Source organism: Xiphophorus maculatus, chromosome 4 (assembly GCF_002775205.1).
Source record: "Xiphophorus maculatus strain JP 163 A chromosome 4, X_maculatus-5.0-male, whole genome shotgun sequence".
Taxonomy (NCBI): domain Eukaryota; kingdom Metazoa; phylum Chordata; class Actinopteri; order Cyprinodontiformes; family Poeciliidae; genus Xiphophorus; species Xiphophorus maculatus.
In genome coordinates, this window is record NC_036446.1 from 34,960,562 (window position 1) to 34,974,618 (window position 14,057).

The window sequence follows — 14,057 nt, forward strand, 5'->3', positions numbered from 1 at the left end:
CTCCAGGACTGGAGTTTGACACCTGTGATATAGTAGATATCTATCAAGGCAAGAGAGCAATAATCCTGGGACATAAAGTCAGGAACTAGTGGAGGGAACCCAGCAGGAAAAGCTATGATTTTGACATGACAGCATAAATTACAATGATAATCTAAATGATCACACTGTGCTACTTTGCAACATTGCATAGGTATAGCCCTCACAAGGATGCAAACCTCTTCAAACCCAGAGTTCCTGCAATCATCAGTCATTTTATAGCCTACAAAAACCAGGATCATGGAGCCTGGCTGAGAGGAGGAGATGTGTGGCTCGATGCCTGCCAGTGAGTACAACATATGAAAATTCTAATTAATTATCATTCTGACCAAATGAATGCATGCTTGTCTGAAGAAATTATACAAAATATGTATATAAATAAATACAAGAGATCTTTCCTGCCAACAGTTGTCTTCAATTACTCTTTGAAGAATCTAAATGAATGAACTACAACATTTAATTTTCCTCTGGGCTTAATAAAATACTTTTGAATTGAATTTGAATTTTTCTTTTTATATTATATATTTTTTTGGTTACCATAGTGGTGGCTTTTAGCTCTCTTAATAACCGGAGGAGTCACACATACTGACGGATAGATTTGGTAAAAATTTGATGAGTTAATTAATTATTGAATCATTTAAAAAGAAGCATGTAACTATTAACTATTTAACAGTTAAATAGTTGTGGTGGTGTGTTTGACTGCAATGGCTTTCAGCGATCTCACCAATAAGACAAGATTAAAATATTGTTGAGCGGATTTGCTTAAAAATAGTACATCAATGTCACATATTGAGTGTGTTACAGGCCCAGTCTTTCCCTAGGGGGCGGTAGAGAGCAACGTGTAGGTGCTGGGAGGAAGAAGGAGAGCAGAGCGAGAGCCAAGACCTTGTGTAGAGCGGAGTGTGTTAGCTTTAGAGATGCCAGCTGTCCAGTACGTTGTACTTGTTCGTCCTGCCAAAAAGAGGAATAAAATTCTAGAAGCTTTCATCTGCCTCCTCCTTGCTTTTGCCACCAGCGGACCAGAACCTATACAAGCTTGTTACCAGCGAATGAGCCAAAATAGACACCAGCCTGTTCTGGGCTTACCAACACTGGGGGCTCGCGCCAGGGTCGCTCTGCTAAAAAACAAAACAACACAAGAGTCACTAATCAAACTTCTAAAAAGAGCAACAAGAGTAATTAACAAGGCTAAGGACCAGGATTAGACTAACCCATTATTTATCCAAATATTTTGCTCATATACACAATTTTGTACTGAACTACAAAATACTCCTGAAATAAATAAAGCCAATACTGAGCACAATTTCATTCATAAATATAAAAACAATTCTAAGTACTGCATTGCAACTGAAAATTGCCCATTGCTAATCACTAAGCATAATAGTTTGTATTGCAAATTGCCATCTGAATAAATGTGCCAACTTATAGCAGCCATTACATAATATATGTAATATGTATATATAAAAAAAAAAAAAAATTCCCTTCTCACCCACCGCGGGTGGTTCTTATCCTCTGAGCTCGGGTCCTCTACCAGAGGCCTGGGAGCTTGAGGGTTCTGCGCAGTATCTTGGCTGTGCCAAGGACTGCACATTTCTGGACTGAGATGTCTGATGTTGTTCCTGGGATCTGTTGTAGCCATTGGTCCAGTTTGGGGGTGACTGCCCCGAGGGCCCCGATGACCACAGGCACCACTGTGGTCTTCACCTTCCAGGCCCTCTCCAGTTCCTCCCTGAGGCCCTGGTATTTCTCTAGTTTCTCGTGCTCCTTTTTCCTGATGTTGCAGTCGCTTGGTATTGCTACATCTATCACAACGGCTTTCCTCTGTTGTTTATCCACTACGACAATGTCTGGTTGGTTCGCCATTACCATTTTGTCTGTCTGGATCTGGAAGTCCCACAGGATCTTAGCTCTGGCGTTCTCCGCCACCTTTGGGGGTGTTTCCCACTTTGATCCCGGGGTTTCCAGTCCATATTCTGCACAGATGTTTCTGTACACTATGCCTGCAACTTGGTTATGTCGTTCCATGTACGCTTTCCCTGCCAGTATCTTGCACCCTGCTGTTATGTGCTGGACTGTCTCAGGGGCCTCCTTGCACAACCTACACCTTGGGTCTTGTCTGGTGTGGTATATCTGGGCCTCTATTGCTCTGGTGTTTAGGGCCTGTTCCTGGGCGGCCAGGATGAGGGCCTCTGTGCTGTCCTTGAGTCCAGCTTTTTCCAGCCATTGGTAGGATTTACTGATATCAGCCACTTGGGTTATTTGCTGGTGGTACATCCCATGTAGGGGCTTGTCCTGCCATGATGGTATCTCTGGCACCTCAACCTCCGTTCCCTGTTGTCTGAGATATTCACTGAGCACATTGTCTGTTGAGGCTTTGTCCCTGATGTATTTATGGATCTTAGTTGTTTCGTCCTGGACTGTGGTTCTCACACTCACTAGTCCTCTGCCTCCTTCCTTGCGGCTCGTGTACAGTCTCAGGGTGCTGGATTTGGGATGGAATCCTCCATGCATTGTTAGTAGTTTTCTAGTCTTAATATCAGTGGCTTTTATCTCCTCCTTTGGCCAGCTAATTATTCCAGCAGGGTATCTGATTACTGGCAGGGCATAGCTGTTTATTGCGCGGATTTTGTTCTTGCCATTGAGCTGGCTTCTCAGGACTTGCCTTATTCGTTGGAGGTATTTAGCTGTGGCTCCTTTCCTTGTGACCTCATCGAGGTTGCCATTTGCTTGTGGTATACCTAGGTACTTGTAACTGTCCTCTATGTCTGCTATTGTTCCTTCTGGGAGTGAGACCCCTTCTGTGCGGATGACCTTCCCCCTCTTTGTGATCAGCCGACCACACTTCTCTAGTCCGAATGACATCCCAATGTCCGTGCTGTAGATCCTGGTGGTGTGGATCAGTGAGTCGATGTCTCGCTCACTCTTGGCATACAGCTTGATGTCATCCATATAGAGAAGGTGGCTGATGTTGGCCCCATTTTTGAGTCGGTATCCGTAGCCAGTCTTGTTGATAATTTGGCTGAGGGGGTTCAGGCCTATGCAGAACAGTAGCGGGGACAGAGCATCTCCTTGGTATATGCCACTTGTGCAAGTGGTTTGCAGTTGGCTTCAAGGGTGGTTTTCCACAGCTTCATCGAGTTTGCAATGAAGGCTCTCAGAGTCCTGTTGATGTTATACATCTCTAAGCATTCAATGATCCAAGTATGCGGCATTGAGTCATAGGCTTTCTTGTAATCAATCCAAGCCATGCACAGGTTGGTGTGTCGGGTTTTGCAGTCTCGGGCAACTGTGCGGTCTACGAGGAGTTGGTGTTTGGCTCCTCTGCTATTTACATGCTCATGTGTTTATCCATGTGTTTGCTTATCTTGGCCGCTATGATGCCTGACATGAGCTTCCATGTTGTGGAGAGGCAGGTTATTGGTCGGTAGTTGGGTGGGACTGGACCCTTTGATGGATCCTTCTGGATTAGGATTGTCCGCCCTTCAGTTAACCATTCAGGGTGAGTCCCACTTTGTAGCAGCTGGTTCATTTGGTCTTGCTCAGGGAGGTTATTATGGTCCTCTCGTAGAGAGATCAACCACTGTGCATTGCTGTTGTGGGACGCCTCCCTTTCCCATATGCCTTTCCAGTATTGTTCAGTCTCCAGCCTTGGTGGGTCTACTCTGTTGTTATTACCCTGCCATTGAGAGTACACCTTAGCTGGTTGAGTGGAGAAGAGGCGGCTGGCCAAGGCTTGGAGCCTCTGTTTGGCAGTTTCGAGTGCTTCAGGTATGGGCAGTTGGCTCACTTCCCTCCTTGATACCTTGATTTTAGCCTCTAACCGTCTTTTCCATGGTGGGTATTGGGTCTCATGGCGGCTCTTATAGCCAAGTGTCTCAAGGATCACTGATGCTGAGTTGTAGATCAGCTCATTGGTTTCTGTTATGGTGTTGGTAGGGATTGTTCTCAATGCTGCATTCACATTCTCAATGATCTCTGATGGTACTTCACTCAGCCGTTGTAATTGTAATCTCAAGTTGTGATAGCAGTTGCCGTTTGCGGATGTTGGAACACTGAGCTACTAGTTGTTTAGCGCTTAGTGTTGACTGGGGATGTCGAAGTAACCATTCCTTCACCAGTCTTTGCATGTAACCTCTCTGATTAGGGTTACTTGAGTAGTAGCATTCCAACAGATCCACATTTTCATCTCTCGCCCATTTCCGTCTTGTTCCAGTAGCCCATTTGTCATCAAGGTGCTCTGGTTCCCCAACACCTGACGCAGACCTTGTTTGGCCGGGCGACGTCTGAGCCGGCATGTTATGCATTTTTGTGTCTCTCATGGTATGAGGTAGGCAGTAGCTTGAAGGGTCTTGCCTAAGGACCCAGACTGGATTCGAACCCTGCCCTCTCGGGTGATATACCGATGCCTTATCTATTGAGCTATCCAGCCAGCTATATATATGTATATATATATATATATATATATATATATATATATATAGTGACGTCGCGTTCATAGCGACGTCGCTTTTTGATCATTCGATGTCGGCTCTTCCTATCATTGTGAAGCAGAATTCACCAAGCGTTGGATTGTTCACCCACTAATAGGGAACATGAGCTGGGTTTAGACCGTCGTGAGACAGGTTAGTTTTACCCTACAGATGATGTGTTGTTGCAATAGTAATCCTGCTCAGTACGAGAGGAACCGCAGGTTCAGACATTTGGTGTATGAACCAATGAGGAACATCCTTATATATATATATATATATATATATAGCGTATTTTTCAGACTATAAGCCATTTTCTACACTTTGTAGCATGCAGCTTTTGGCCCGGTGCTGATTTTCTGTGGCTTTCTCTTCAACCACCAGGGGGCTCTTTAGCAAGAAGTGAATCATTGGAAGCCAAAATTGGAAATCAAAAAAGAAAGTGCTAATTTTCATTTAGAAGAAGCACATTCTATCAGCAGGCACAACAGAGAAATTTCTTCAAACTCATATGATGCAGCTTTTAAGTTGAGGGCTATCGATCTGACAGTGCAGGAGGGAAATAAAGCCGCTGAACGTAAGCTCTGCGTAACCGAAACCATGGTTCAGCTTTGGAGAGGGAGGGTTGCGTCCTTAATAAATCCAGCAGATTTATTGGGACACAGGTTGTCTGAGTGATGAAGATACCAGTGGCTTATAGCCCAGTCCAGCTTATATATGTACGTTTCCAGTTTTTTTTTTCATTTTATTTTGGTCAGTATTGTTAAACTGACCAAATGTCAGTGTTGATGTGTGTATGATAGGCGAGTCTATAGGACAGTTATGTATCGGTTCAATACGGGACAAACATTTAACGGCCAAATATGGAACGACTCAATATTTTACAATATTTTAGCCTGAATAGGCTAGAATCACCACAAGGCATAGTGATGAGTATGGAATTAACTCCAGCTGCGAGCAAAGCTGCTAAATACGCTCTACCATGGCCACTTACCCCGCTGCCATCAGAACACTACAACTCCTTTTTCTTTTCAATGCCAGACCAGCAAACGACAAACTGCGGTGAGACTTTAGCGAATTTCTGTCCGAGTCATGGTGGTGCTGGAAACGTAGCATCCGCACCTCGTGTGACGGCATGTTATATGGTTTATAAGACTGATAGCCGAGGTGTAGCTGCTGTTGATGGATTTCCTCTTTCCCCGCTAACTGTACTGAACTGGGAAGACTGTGTAGCTTCATCATTTTCCCACAAGTACCACTTGGCTAGTTGGAGGGGTTTGGTTACACAAATTTGTCCACCTGCATGACTAGATTTCCCTCCCATGAACAGAGGCTCTAATGAGAAGATCCCAATACTGCAGCCAGGCCATTTGATGGAGCAGATTCCTGAGTGAGGAGGTCGAAGCTTCCTATGGACCTTGTTTGGAACATGCTGCAGCTATTGACATCAAACTGAGGCAAAGAGTCAGGAAAACTGGTGTAGCACCCCACTGCTCTGTCCGCTGGTAACTGGGACAAGACCTTAACTCACTGGTGGGGTGGCTATTTGGGTTCGAATAGTTCTGGTAGATACCACACAGGTTTACCAATACTGAGTAATTCCTTACTCTTCCACTTATCATACACTCCTATGATGCAACATAAATTACTCCAGACAACCAGCTACCTGAAAAGATTCTTTTAATAAGAGCTTAAGAAAAATAAAATCCCCAAAACAATCAAAAACTTAAACATAGAACGAGGTTATCAAGTCCCTCACAACGAATGTTTCCCAAAACAAAATAAAGTCGATAAGGCACTTTTTCTCTCAGTCCCTTATGTTTTACTCACTTTGCCTTTGTGTTTTTTAAGAAAACCCCTTACTGTTAACTATTGCTTTACTACAACCAGAATTCAATTTTTGTTACCAATAGAACTCCATACATGTACAGAAAATTTACAGTTCAAAATCACAATATCACACATGGGCCCATACTCTCTCACACACACCCACACACACACACACTGTCCGGTACCGGTTTAAGGTTTCGTTGCAGGCCTGGTGAAGCTAGAGATCGATGTCACTTCTTCAACGATCCTCTTCTCCGTTTAAACAACGAACCAACTCCGACGTCCTCTCCGTGAAGGATGCTTCGCGAGTCCAACTTCCTTTAAAACTCCGCCACCGGAGTTGCAGGACTGCTCCTCCGTCGCGCTGAAATCAGTGTCGCCATGTCCCTCTCGCCACCTCGGATCAGCCGCAGTTCTCCTTGATTCAGCCGCAGTTTTCCTCCGTGCTTTTCACTGCAGAATTCTTCCGTAGATATCCCACAGCCCGTGTGCAGGATTATTTATGCAGAACGAACCCTAACAATCCAGTTCCTTCTCCCATCTCAACCTCAGCAAACATTAGCAGCGATCACCATTAGCTTCTTCTTCTTCTCCTCTCTTCTTCCCATAATCCCATTGTTCAGTTCTTTTTTTTCTCTCTGTTGAGTTCACTTGTCCCTCGTTAACCTAAACTACTTTCATAGGTAGGATATTCAATATAGTCTTTAAACAAATGGGATGATTAATCAAACAATACACTTATGTAACTACACAAGTCACCTCCAGAAAAGTTTTGGCTTTCTGTTTTTTCCATCATGTATATAATCACTCAGATTAAAAATGTACAAAAACAATACACATTTCTCACTTATCCTTTTTTTTTCTTACTTGAAACCAACCTTGTAAATATTTTGTAAATATTACAGGCCTTAAGTGCATGGTTTTTAACCAGGGGCTACACTGGAGAAGCTCTACATGTACTAAGAGATGACATCTATGAAAAGGTCTCTGTTGTTTATGCCAACTTTACAGAGAGGGAGCAAAATTGCATCAGTGTGGAGATTTTCACTAATGCTCTAGCAGACCCTGATCTGATCCAAAAACTGTTAGAGGAGCGACCGTGCACCTTTGCATTGGCTTATGGGATTGGCCAAAGATAAGAAGCTACAAGGATGGCTGCCTGTGCGATCACACAATTGATGCGGCCCACCACACCCAACTTGACACTTCAGGGGGCCAGGCTAGCAATGGTGCGTGAGGACCGTGACCTGTCCCAGTGGGAGCCATCCGAGAAACATCGACAGCAATCCATCTCAAGTAAGAACAAACATTTAAGCAATGTCATATGTCATAACTGCTCTGGTGTGGGTCATCTACGGAGAAGCTGCCCTTCACCACACCAACCAAAAGTCAAGCACACCCATCCCAAAAAGCCATCTGCACCAGACACTGTGATTATCTGCACTAAAAATGGGAAGGAGGAAATAGGCATTCAAATTCTGATCCAGGGAATAAAAATATGTGCCCTCTTAGACCCCAGTGCACGGAGAAATGTGCTGTCCCTGCGTGACTTTAACTAGTTTGTTTTAGAGTGTAGACCCACCATCCAGCCATCAGCTGCACAAACATTGCAGGGAATCGGGCCAGAGGGGCTGCCTGTGCTGGAAGAGCTCATCCTCCCAGTCCATATTGGAAGCAAGATGGTGGATGTGAACTTCATCATTGCTGACACAGCCAAGAGCACATAGGTCATCCTGGGTCAACCCTTCCTGCGGCAATCAAGTGCCTGCTTGGACTGTAGGTGTAAGGAAATAACTCTGTTTGGAGAGAAGGTGCCCCAGTTGGGTTTTGACCTCCAGGCTGGGGTACACGTTGTGAGGGTGGCCCTACCACGATCCTGGAGCCTGGGCGAGAGTATGTGGTGCCTGGCCTCTCTCGTCCCTGCCATACAGTCAGCAGGGTTCTCATGTTAAGCTCCACTAAACCCTCCATTGAAAAGCATAATGTTCTGGTGGCCCATGTTGTTGTCCAGCAGCAGCCAGCCTACCCATCAAGATCTTCAACCCTGGCACCATCCCTGTTGAGGTAAAGAAGGGAGCGGTGGCTGGAGTGCTTCAAGAAAGTACAGGTTGTTGCAGGAAAGGAGCTCCTGGCAGCTGGAGCCGACAGAGCCAATAATGTGCATGAACTTGTTAAGCCTCTCTTTTTCTATACTGAACCATCTCCAGGAACTGAACGCTGACAGCTGCGGGGGACTGTTGGAGGAGGACCGCAGTCATCTGGGCCTGTTATTGCAGTGATATGGCAATGTGTTCTCCACTGGCCCAAATGATTTGGATCACACCAGCATCGTGAAACATGACATCCTGACCACTGTAGGACCTCTGGTGAAACAGCCCCCCCGGAAAATGGCTCGGCAGAAACATGAAGCAGCTGACCTGCAGGTGCTTCAGAGCTTGGAGGCTGGTTTTGCCTTACCCAGTAATAGCAGCTGGGCAGCACCAATTGTGACAGTAAGAGAGAAGGATCAGAGCTCTAGGCCTGTGTAGACTACAGGGCCCTAAATGAATAAACAGTTAAGGATTCGTACCCACTGCCTCGGATTCAAGACACCCTGGACACCCTCTCCACTGCAAAGTTCTTCAGCACACTCGACCTAACATCTGGATACTGGCAAGTGGAGATGACACCTCGGGCAAGAAGAGCCGCTGCATTCTGCACATGTAAGGGGCTTTTTCAATGGAATGTGATGCCTTTTGGACTGTGTAATGCTCCAGCCACTTTCCAAAGGCTCATGGACAGACCGTGTCCTGGCATCGCTGCAATGGGAGACATGTTTGGTTTATTTCAATGACATCATAGCTCTAGGACGAGACACTGGTCAGATGTTGGAGCAACTGGAGCATGTGTTTGCCAGTTGCGTGCAGCTAACCTCAAACTCAAACCCTCCAAATGCTGCCTGTTTCGGGAGCAAGTAATTTTCCTAGGCCACAAAGTTTCGGCTGAACAACCAGATGGGAACTCTTGGCTGTGGTAAAGTTCACTTCACACTTCAGACAGTACCTGCTGGGGCAACACTTTACCATTCAAACTGACCACAGCAGCCTACAGTGGCTCAGCAGACTGAGAGAGCCTGAGGGTCAACTCGCTCGCTAGTTAGAGAAACTGGCAGAGTATGATTTCCAAATGCTTCACCACCCAGGAATTACACACCTAGATGTCTTTCCAGGAAGCAATGCCATGAAAACTGTGCATGTAACACACCAGATCCAGAGCAGAGCAGGAAGAAGTTTCAACACAAGGCTGTGCAGTATTATCTAAGGCATATTTTATCAGTGCAAACTGACTTTTCAACTTCCCCAGGAGTAGTAGGCAACTGCATAAATGGCGACAGGCAGAACTCCACTCATCCCAATATCCACCTGGTGAGCGAAGGACCTCAGCCCGACTAGTTCCGTTGCTGGAATGAGCAGCTTGCTGCTGCCCAAAAGAATGACCCCGATATAGGACCAGTTTGGGAATGGATGGATAAAAGGGAAAATCGTCCTGCCTGTGCCAGCATAGCAGCATATAGCCCAGCTACCAAAGCTCTATGGTCACAGAGGAAGAGATTCTACAGGAAAGATGCACTCATGTTGAGGAAGTTTTATTGCAGTGAGGGCAAAGTTTTCTACTCGCATATAGTATTACCACACTCTTACCACAGCTCTGTAATGGAACAACTGCACAATGGGCCTGTAGGTGGCCATTTTGGGGCCTGTTACGCCTGAAAAGCAGATATTATTGGTATATTATGAGAGATAATGTTACTCTGTGTTGCCGTACCTGCACCAGCTGTTCAGCCAAGGCCCGGCCATGGAAAACACCCCAGGCAGCTTTGGGAACTGTGCGGGTAGGTGCTCCCAATGAAAGGGTAGCACCCACCCTTTCATTGGGTTGGTCCCTGATGGGACCCTTAAATCATGTTGGTGGTGCAGGACTATTTCAGTAAGTGGGTGGAAGCTTTTCCCCTATCTGACAAGCAAGCTCCCCACTGTGGCGGAGAAGATTGCGTCTGAATGGGTTTGCACATATGGAGCTCCACACTCGCTCCATAGTGACCAGGGCACCAATTTTGAATCTGCTGTTTTCCAGAGCATGTGTGAGCTGCTGGGCATCGAAAAAACACAAACTACCCCATTTCGCCCCCAATCTGATGGCCAAGTGGAACGGTTTAATGCCACTTTGCAGAAAATTCTGGCCACCACTGCAGAGCGATGCCACTGGGAGTGGGGTCTGATGCTTCCATATGCACTTATGCACCGGGCCACCAAGCACAGCTCTACTGGATTCACACTGAACATGATACTGTTTGGTCGAGCGATAACCAAGTCTATCGATCTTGTTGCTGTTGCCTAGGGTGACCAAACGTCCATATTTCCCGGGACATGTCTGTATTTCACGTCCTGTCCCGGGTGTCCCGGGTTTTTTTTAGAAAGTGAGGAAATGTCCTGTTTTTTTAAATTTCCTTCATTGGACCATTAAATTTACAGGCACTAGGGCACTGCGCACGGCGCTGCGTGTGACGTACTCCCTGAGCCGCGTCATAGCGTGGCTGTCAGTACGCCAACAACATGCCAAAGCGCAAATGTATGGAGTTTCCCCGCTTTTGGTGTTCTGGTTTAAACCCCCCCCCCGCTCCAGGTTGTCCTGGTTTTCCTAAATTAAATCCACCTACTGTTGCCCCTTTGGTTCAGTCCTTTTTCTTTTTTCATTCTAGTTTACTATGTTTATTTCTTGTGTCTAGTCATTCCATGTTACTGTATTTAATTATGTTTTTTAGATCTAGTTATTCTTAGTGTTAGATTTATTTCCTAGTCCTCTGTGTATTTTCTCCCTCATCCTCTGTGCCATTTTCTCTCTCCTCACACCTGCAGTCAGTTAGCTAATCAGCCCAGGTCCGTTGTCCCAGTATCCACCTTCCCAGTACTTATAGGCCCGGTCCCAAAGCTCAGTGTGCACCCCTCTGTGAAGTGTGGATTCAGTCAAGTGCACATAAGGGTTTGAGTGGTTTACAAACGTGCAAAAATGTGAGAATTGGGACAGTACGCCTGTGTTGTAACTTCAACATCCAAAATGGACTGGTCACTGTTTAGGCACTTGTGCTACTAAAAAGCACAACTACAACAAAACAGATTATTTTAAATGTACAGGAAAGGTATTTTTGCTTTCCTAAGTCATTGCTAGAGATATTTGTTGGAGATATGTCTTTTGTTATGGCTTTAGATTAGATACAGAAAATTGCATATGTTCAGTAGTGAAACAAAAATTATTTTAATACTTTACTTTTGAAAACTGTTCTATTCAATTTTTTTGTCACAGACCGCTTGCTCAATGAATTTTGCCATATTTCCAAGAAGGCAAAAAAATACACATTAAAATGTACAAAAATTCAATTTAACAGTCTGCCATTTGACTAATTAGATAATTTTTCACTCATAAACCATCTCTTTTATGCAGCTAAAAGTTAATTGGGTATAAAGTGGAGCTAATGTGCTAACAGAGATCAAGTGAAGGACAAACATATGTTATATATAAAAAATTAAAAAATGCCTGATGCTACATTAGAAAAATAAATAAACTAATGGAGCCAAAATGTCCTTCTTAAAAGAAAGTATGAATGTTGTGACTTTATAAACCAAAAATATTGCAAGAAATTCATCAGGAGCTCTGACATCAGTTTTCTTCTACTCTAGTCTGAGAAGAAAACATTTGTTTAAAAATCATAATGATATCTCTGTCATGATATGAGGGAAGACAGGAGAAGCTATCCGGTTGAAAAGCCGTGCTCTTTATTGTTGCTTCTAACATGAGGTAACAACATGAATTACCTCTTATTCGAACTCGTTTCTGTGTGTCCTTCCCTAGTGCTCCCCCAGTGGTCAGCAAGTGTAACTACCGTTACTCTAGATGTACAACAGAAACTAATCTCGCGACAATCTCTAAAGAAATTACGAACCAAATAGATTTCTATTTCACTCCCAAAAAAGATATTAATTTCTTGATTATGTATAAAGTTTGTATATAAGGATCTGAGGGAAGCCGCCCAACGGATTTTGTGGCTACTTTACTTCAGGATTTACTCGGTTTATACAGGGCTCACCGGACCCTCCGCGCTAAACCTAAGGACAGGGAACCCCGCGTCCCTTCTCGCCAGAGTGAATATGTTTCAACAACGTAACGAAATCCTGCGCAAGGCTAGTGAAGCATCTCCTTTGATTTATAATGGGAGGAGGATTTCTGTTTTCCCGGATTTCACTGCTGCTGTGGCCAAAAAACGGACTGCCTTTACTAAAGTTAAGAAGGAGCTGCACTGCTGTCCAGGTGTCAAATTTGGTCTTTTCTACCCGGCAATATTGCGGATTACTCTTCCAAATGGGCAAGTCCAGAGGTTTGAAGATCCGTCGCTCGCTTCAGACTTTGTTGAGAAAAAGCTGAAAAATGCGGTGATCCCTGACTCTGTTTGAATGTTTGCCCTATGGCAGACATTTCCAAGACAAATTTTTGCGTTTATGCACGGGGATTGCTATGACTTTATTGGTACTTTTGTTGTAGTATTTTGTCACGGCTAATTTTTTGGCCCCAAGGACCATTAATGTAACTTGCACTAATGCTGCAGATTTGATAGTTGAGGTTGGCTTTCTTACACTTTAAGTATTGTCTTTGCACACTGGTTTGCACCCCCCTTTTTTTTTTGTATTATAATTTAAGGGGAAGGAAGAGAAAAAAGGGAGAAAAAAAAGAAAATATTTTATTTATTCTTTACCAATTTGTTTATTGTGATTATTATTACTAGCATTATGTTTTTGTTTTTTGTGTGTGTTGAAATGCAATATTGTGCACCTAGATTTTGTTTTTGTTGCATTCTGTTTGGAGGGTTTTTTGTTTTTTCTAAGAACTCTCCAAGGACCTTTTGTAGGTCGGACCATGGGCATTTTGTGGGGGGAGTGGGCTTCGCGCATCCCATTTGGGGGGATGCTTCTGCGAGATGTTCGGTTTGTTTGTTTACTAGGTTTTCTTTTTGTGTTGTGTACCTCCAACTCTTCCTTATCTTTTCTTCTGCTTAACCCTTTGTTTTATCAGCCAAGCGCCCAGATTCTTTCTGTTACTTGTATGTCTTATACTTTGCTATGGCTCTATTACTAGGACAGGACCTCCAATTTGCCAATTTCAACTGCAAGGGGCTGAATAATCCTGTCAAACGCAGTAAAGTACTACATCGCCTCAACCAGTTGGGAGCAAGAGTCATCTTTCTACAGGAGACTCATCTTAGGAAACAAGAACATCAGAAACTGAAGAAGAACTGGGTTGGTCAGATCTATCATTCATCTTTTTCTGGTAAGGCCAGGGGTGCAGCTATTCTTTTACACAAATCTGTCCCTTTTACTTGTGATCAGATTATTTCTGATCACAATGGTAGATATGTTATTGTCACAGGTTCAATTAGGGATATACGTGTTACATTAGCTAATGTCTATGCTCCCAACTGGGATGACGAAGCTTTCTATAGACGCTTTTTCTCTGAACTTCCGGATATGTCAACACATTATTTAATATTAGGCGGAGATTTCAATTGTTGGCTCAACTCGACACTCGACCGTTCTTCATCCAAGCCAGCCGTGCTCTCTCGATCGGCCAAAACAATTCATTCATTTATGCAGGAGTTTCCAGTATCTGATGCGTGGCGTTTTCTTAATCCTTTGAAAA

The 14,057-nt window shown here is 44.2% G+C and overlaps 1 protein-coding gene across 3 annotated transcripts in view; it reads left to right on the forward strand.

Annotated features, from left to right (window-relative positions):
- cemip (cell migration inducing hyaluronan binding protein) overlaps window positions 1-14,057 on the forward strand; it is a 224,571-nt gene that overhangs the window by 167,746 nt on the left and 42,768 nt on the right. For 2 of the 3 annotated variants that reach the window (XM_023332631.1, XM_023332633.1), the window contains exon 18: window positions 191-322. The exons of the other annotated variant lie outside the window; for it this stretch is intronic. In XM_023332631.1, coding sequence (XP_023188399.1) covers window positions 191-322 — 132 coding nt within the window. The remainder of the gene's footprint in view (window positions 1-190; window positions 323-14,057) is intronic. 3 annotated transcript variants of the gene reach the window in all.